General features: G+C 37.9%; 1 protein-coding gene across 1 annotated transcript; it reads right to left on the bottom strand.

The window, feature by feature from the left end:
• Window positions 1–1741: 1741 nt before the first annotated feature.
• Window positions 1742–5222, bottom strand: LOC129535044 (E3 ubiquitin-protein ligase RLIM-like). The gene is made up of 2 exons (XM_055393619.2): window positions 4979–5222; window positions 1742–3396 (listed from the first exon to the last, which is right to left on the bottom strand). Exons 1-2 carry the CDS (start codon window positions 5220–5222, stop codon window positions 1742–1744), a joined length of 1899 nt encoding a protein of 632 aa, XP_055249594.2.
• Between the last annotated feature and the right edge of the window lie 2177 nt (window positions 5223–7399).

Raw genomic sequence — 7399 nt, 5'->3', positions numbered from 1 at the left:
TCATAATCTAATAATGGGAATGATGTTCCATCATGTTTACAGGTTTCATACTCAAGGGGAGGGGCTACTACGAGGATCATTAAGTGTCATCTTAGAATTCTGTCAACCACAGAAGGTGTATGTAAATGTACTGAAGCATTAGTTAAGCACTTATCATCCTTTGGAAGACTGTAACCTGTTAGGATAGTATGAAAACCAAGTATTGTTATAATTATTCTACTCACAGTAGATGAAGTACACCTGGTATCAGAAATGTTTAATAAAAACCAGAATATTCATTCAAATTTCAGTATTAGTTAATGTCAGTTTCCGAGGTTTGACCTAAATCTTCATGTATGGCCATGCAGATATCTTTTGTGTGAAAAATATGCTGGCTGAAAGGTGAATTTAAAAACTTCATCACTACTCCCCATTTATATTTTGTAGTTACATGCAAATACTGTGGCCGCCAGCAATTCACATAGAAAATAAAGGTCAGTGATGTTTCTGAATTTCAATTTTTAGAGCAGGTTTATACTTAACACTACCTGCATTTGAACAGGTTGCATTGTACAAACTTTTGACTGTTGCTTTAGGTTGTAATATGATGTACTCTCACCTGTATCAGGATGGAAAATGTTAAGCAAAAATTTTTTTTACTGGCCAATAGGGTCTTTTCCAATAGTCGGTTCTTCCCATCAGATGGCCAAAGTATTGGAGCTTCAGCTTCAGCATCAGTCCTTCAGGTTAGATTTGGCTAATGTGAACTACTGCCAAAAGATTAGAAGTCAGGAGGAAAGAAGGTAAGGGTATTCATTTCTATGGTGCACCCTCTCCAAAACTTTGGATTGGCAGTGGCTGTCATTTTCTCAGTTTATAGCTCTTGCTGGGTGGACTTCAACTACAACTCTTAAGACATTTGGGATTGCAGGAACTACTATCTCTCTATGCCCCTTCAAACCTAGAGGTTCTAATACTGGCTTCTCAATTGCTAGCCTCTGGGTACTTCATCATCTCTTGGTTTCTCGTCATTATTTACACATTTGAGTCTCCTCACTAAATGATATTCTGTCACTCTTTTAAAGTGTGCCATCAGCTTTTGGTTGGACTCTGACTAATACATTGGTAGTGGGGAATAGGAGAAACTTTAAGGTAGTATTGGGGAGGGTGGGATAAACTGCTGGAGAAGGGATAAATGGAAGAGATTAACTGGATAAAGGTGATAAACTGGAAGAGAAGGGTTTCAAAGCTTTTTATGGCATTCTATGAATATAACATGACTTTCGTATGTGAATGACTCTAATACAGTCTTAAATTGCTTCTAAATTATTTAGCTGTGTTCCTGTTTATTTGCATGCACAACCAGGATTGAACAGGGCCAAGAGATATCTGGGATTTATATAACTAGAAGATCTATCTGGATTGATTATATCATATTAGAACATTTCTCTCATAGCATCAGGAATATCCCAACCCAGTGTACATACTAAGTTTCCATTGAAATTCAGCACACTGCTATGCTGTGTAATTCATTTTTATTGTCAAATAGAACAACAGTGTTTGACTTTTTAATATTTCCTTTTATTATTAAACAGAAATTCGGAAAAGCCCAATAATTTTTTCTGGAACAATTAATTCAGTTCAAATTGTTACATATAGATTCAGATTGTTATACTTAAACATAAATAACTCTAAAAGTGGACATGACTCAGCTGACTATTGTCCATCACTGTAACACTTTATATATCTGAGAATTCATATCTCACATAGAATTATTTGCCTCGGAGGGATACACTACTGGGCCACGACAAATGGGACAAGTTATGTGCTCAGACAGCCAGTGATCAATGCAGTGATCATGATATTCATGGGAGCAAGGTAGGATGCGTAGTGTGTTGCCTGCGGTGTACTCTGTAATACAAATGCTACAGGCTTTAAATGCTTCATTCTCTCCAAAAGATCTTAAAGCTAAGTTGTCAATCTGTGCTTTGGTAAGTCCTGTAATTTCGTATGGATCATCTTCATTTAGGAGGAAAAACTGATCCAGATCAAGGGAGGGCCAAGAGTCACTATCATCAAATATTATTGGGGTCATTCGTCTACCTTCTTGCCTGGTCTCTGATAAGCCTGTTGATAAGCTTCTTTCTTCACTGTCTTCAAACATCAGTGAGGTAATTTCTGAATGTTCATCACTTGAGCTAGAACTGGACATAGAACTAAAACTGGAGCTAGATATGTAATTGGGGATTGAACCTGAAATCAGTGTGAAATTTGAATCAGGATCATATGTAGCATTTGAAGCAGAACCAGGCCTACTCTCACTACCACCAGGTCCATGTCTTTCATTTGGTGACTCTGCCCTTTCCATGTTTTCACTCGGAGGTGAGACACTATGCTCTAAATTACTGTCACTGTCCATAAGATTACTTGAGTTACTAAATCCTGTCATTGTCTGCCCTAATGTACTCTGAGTTGGAACAGATGTTGTGTTACTTAAGCTAGTATTTAAAATTCTATGATTGTGATTTCTGATGGCATTGACATATGCACTCTCATTGGCCTTGTCAGAATGTGAAAACATAGGCTTCAGTTCTTCTTGCTCACTTTCTGAAGTAGTAGTGTTGTTTGGTGAGTCAGATGTTAACTGAGTTCTACTAACTCTGCTGTTTCTCTGAGAACATGCTCGACGATGAACTGCTTCTACTTCAAGATTGGAGGGTGTGATTGGATTTGTTTCCCTCACTTCCGAAGATTCACTACTGCACATTGTGTCTGAGTAACATTCTCCATGAACAGCATTCCTAGTTTTAGAAGTTTCAATAAGATCCCTATTTTGCAACTTATGTCCAGGCATGTTCTGTCTCAATGTTTCTTCCTGCTTAGTTCTAGAAAACCTCTCATTCTCACTTACAAGAGGTTGCTTAAAAGTCTGAGGTGGTACATCTTCATTAATTCTTAGAAAAATTTCCCACTGTGAATGTGGAGGTGACCAACTGTCAGTCCTTGCTCTGGTTCTCCGATAGACTGGGCTCATACTTTTTGCTCTTCTCTGACTTCTAGTAGGTGGGACTTCCATTAATATTTCCATTGTATCTTGTTCTGATGCAGATGGTCTTGTAAATAGTGACTCAGATTCTGGATTTTCCACTTGCTTTTGGCTGTCTTCCGTATATTCTCTTCTGGGAAGTTTTGCAGATGCTCCACATTCATTCTCTGGATTTGAGTTCTCATTATAAAGGTCAAGATTTTTTTCTAAGCCGAATCTGAGCTTGTCACTATTAGCACTAATTTTTCTCTCTTCTCTCCAAGACTGATTTTCTTTTTGTTCACTTGTCACATTTTCAGTTTGTCCGAAAGTGGTAAGACAGTCTAGTAGAGAGTCATCACTGGATACATCATCTGAAGCATCTCCTCTATCTGTTAATTAAAAAAAGGAGGGTTGAGGGGCTATAAAAGAACTCCCAAAATTGGAACTATGATAAAAGAGCACTCTGAAACTTTGTTTAAAAAGGAAATAAACACAATAACTTAAACACTCAGATGTTTTCAACTGATTTCACATTTACGGAGTCAATATTTTAAAAGCTTTATTATCTAGATTTATTAGTAAAGGCAGGGAAGTTTCAATTCCATCTGAAAAAGAGTACACTAATCCTAGATAAATTTAATGTTTTTTACAAAGGGTATCTGAAGGAAGTCTGTTTTTCAATATTTCATCATATACACAGCCCTGTATACCATTGTGGGAGGAATGTCAGGAGACAACATTTTTTCTCAGTCCACTGTCAAAGCACCAAAGCAATTAAAAAAGGTAAACACCAGTTAAGGTACACTGCTAGTATTTTAATTCAATTGATATTATTGTCTAATTCTCATTAGTCTCCAACATTACTACTCCTAGGCTCTTATATGCTTTTGATAATGTATAAGTTGTTTTAAAATATAAGATTATTGCCCAATATAAATTGGCAATATATATATATTATATATGGCACATATAAGACCATATTCAAGAACCCAAGTATTATAGTATCCTCTTCATTAGATAGTAAAATCCTGTATTTTACACTGGGAGAGAAGGCACCAGATCTGAGGTTCCAGCAGGGTTTCTCAGTCTTAGAACTATTTACCTTTTGTCACTTGGCCATTCTTATTTTGGGGAGCTACCCTGTGCATTGTGTCATATTTGGCAGCATCCCTGGCCTCTGCCCACTAGATGCTAGTAACACCCATGCGTCCCTCTGTGGCAACCAAAAATATCTCCAGCTATTGTCAAATGTCCCTTGGGGTGGGGGAGAACAAAACTGTCCCCAGTTGAGGACTACTTGATTAGAATATAAAATATTTCTTTTTGCCTTTAAAAAAAAAAAACACATCTATACAGATAGAGAGGGCTTCCTTCATAACTCAGTTGGTAAAGAATCTGCCTGCAATGCAGGAGACCCCCGTTCAGTTTGGGAAGATACGTGCTGGAAAATGGATAGGCTACCCACTCCAGTATTCTTTAGCTTCCCTTGTGGCTCAGTTGGTAAAGAATCCACCTGCAAAACGGGAGACCTGGGTTCCATCCCTGCGTTGGGAAGATCCCCTCCATTCCAGTATTCTAACCTGGAGAATTCCATGGATTGTGTAGTCCATGGGGTTGCAAAGAGTCTGACACGACTGAGTGACTTTCACTTTTATAGAGAAAATAATTCGGGACATAGGAAGAACTTTCCATTGAGGTACAAAACCAAAAGAAAAAAAAACCCAATAGTCTACTTCACACTGTTTCCCAATTAAAGCAATCCAAATGTGAATCGGGAAAAAAAATAAAAAAAACCTACTCTGGCCTTCTCACCGCAAATCAAGTAAATATCAGTTCTTTTTTTTATGGGAAGTTCCTTACCAAGTAATTTATGCCACTTCTGTATATTTACTATTTACTACTATGAATTGATTATTTAATACTATGAGTCCCCTTTTCATCACATCCTATTTCCCCCAAAGAGAAATATACCTGTATTTTCATCTGAGTTTTGTGGTGGTTTTTCTTTCATTAATTGAAGTCTCCCCAGCAACTCTTCTTCTGTACTTTCACCTGTGGGGGCGAGCAAATTGTTGTCTCTCATAAGTATGTAATCTTGTTCACTCAGATCACTTACGAATCGGTAGTAATCATCTTCTCGAGCCAATCGGTCTTTCTGACCTCTGTGTCGGACCAAAACTCTGTCTTCTTCATCGTCGGAATCTGAGCTTTCCATCTCGATGAACAAGTCGACAATTATCTGAATTTCATAGCATAGTGCTGAAACGCAAAAACCACTGTCAAGCAGTCTTCAGCTTCTGCTTCCGCCGGAAGTGACCAGAACACACTCAGTCATATAACGGTCTGCCTAGGTTTCCCGCGGCTCCGCTATTGCACCTCAGCTCTGTAGCCTCTGGTGAGGCAATAATTGAGATCCGCCTCTACCTCATAACTTGCTTAGGCTTAGCCTAGGCATCCATTGTCTCCCTTATGTGACTGAGTAGGGACTGGATTCAGGTTGGGGTTCATTTCATTCAAAAGCAGCCCATATTCCGGAGGGTTTATAATGTACCAAGCACCATCCTTCGCCGTCCACCCGCCCCCACCACCTCCCCGCCGTCCCCCCGCAGCCTATTCTCAGGCTTTCGGAAGGCGTTTTCATTCGCTGCATTTTATATGATAACCTGCTTCAAAATGCCATGCCAAAGTCAGCCTCATTAAATGTAGCATGTCTCATTTTCAGGTGCCGAGGGACCGCTGCCTTTTCTCCTCGTGAATTCCTCAGATCGTAGACTCTCACTAAGAAAGTAGTTCACAATTTTTGATGATTCACCAGGGTCCTAGTTGAATCTCTTCAGTGTGTCCTCTCCCTTTTACCTCCTAATGGTTTCATCTTGATTATACGACCCCTCAATCCTGTTGCAAACAAACAGAAAACCCCAAAACTTGGGCAGGCTTTTCTGCTCATCCAGGGAATTTCTTCTCCACGAAAGCATTCGGTTTCGTTTTTGTCTTTGTGTCTCTTGCAAAGAAACTGGTCAGACTATCACAGGAACTTTAAAAAATGGATCCGTAATATTTACTTTACCTACGGTAATGAGTACCAACTTTGCTGATTTTGTTCCATGTGTCTTAGTGCAACCTGGATGTCTTTATTTATTGGTGAAAATAAACTAACGCTTATTTGTAATGCTACCTGAAGGAGACCTCTGCGAATTTGTGGACTGGTCAATACTACCAGCCCCATGTAACACTTGTTTGAGAGTTTTTCATTCAAATTATTCATGTTAAGACAAGATTTGGCCACTGAATTTGAGATTATTTAATTTGACTTATTTAATAATTAATCCATCTAACATAAACTGGGTCAGTTATTGTCCTAGCTCTAGAGATATGTCAATTGTTGGAGCAGTTTGTACTCCCAATTGAGTGGGAAACACCATCTAGAAACTATCACAATACAGTATATTTTAGAATAGATTTATATATTCCTTATTGTGTAAGTATAGAGAATTGTGCAACAAATATTTAATGGGCATTTCACAGAGGTATTAGATTTAAATCTGAATCTTTAAATATAGTTATTAGTTTCTATAGATGGAAAATGGCAGTTATGTGTTGGAAGAGAAAGGCTCTGTCAGAAAAAATAGACTTGAAAGACCTTGGCTTATTTGGGCAATTGTGGCCACAATTTTGGGGTAGGGGTGGAAATATGGTATTAATCTCAGAAAGGATAATTGACACTAGCTATAAATAGAGTTTTGATTTTATAATGTAAGAAATAGGATACTGATTAAGCTGTTTTGAAATATTTTGAGAACAAGTAGTGAATTTTATTGTTGCTTGCTTAGTGTCCCTGTAACAACTTGTGCTAATATCATCCTGATTTTCCGGGTGGAAAAACTCATTCTACAGCATTAGTCCAGTTGGTTTAGGTTTAGCTGAATTCACTACCATGGCTAAAGGAAAGGACATATGATGAATCCATGTCCAGTCAGCATGTCTCAAATTGGTTATGGTAATTGGTCAAAGCATGAACATGTGAACAAAATTACATTTAAGAGCTAAATCTGAAATGTTAGCTAGAACTATTGAAAATGAGAAATTCTTTTCCACTGGGGTTACTAAGCTGGTAAGATACAAACCTAAAGATGCCTGTGGCTATGTTTTATCCCAAGAATGAGGAAAATTTGCATAAATAGAGGAAAAGAAAGATGCAGAAAGAAGAAGATATTTGAGAAAAGAAAATTAAGAAATACCTGAAGCTAGATGTGCCTTAGGATTTTTAGATCTTTAAAACAGTGTATTTCATTTGTAAAACTATATGCTTATGATTGGAAGGCTCACAATAGTTGTCATAGGAGAGTGATATGATTGTTGATGTTGTAGTAGTAGTTGTTAAGTTGCTCAGTC

Source organism: Moschus berezovskii, chromosome X (genome assembly GCF_049115385.1).
Source record: "Moschus berezovskii isolate FMDL1 chromosome X, NW_MosBer_1.0, whole genome shotgun sequence".
In the NCBI taxonomy this organism is placed as follows: Eukaryota; Metazoa; Chordata; class Mammalia; order Artiodactyla; family Moschidae; genus Moschus; species Moschus berezovskii.
This window is presented reverse-complemented; position numbering and strand designations above follow the sequence as displayed.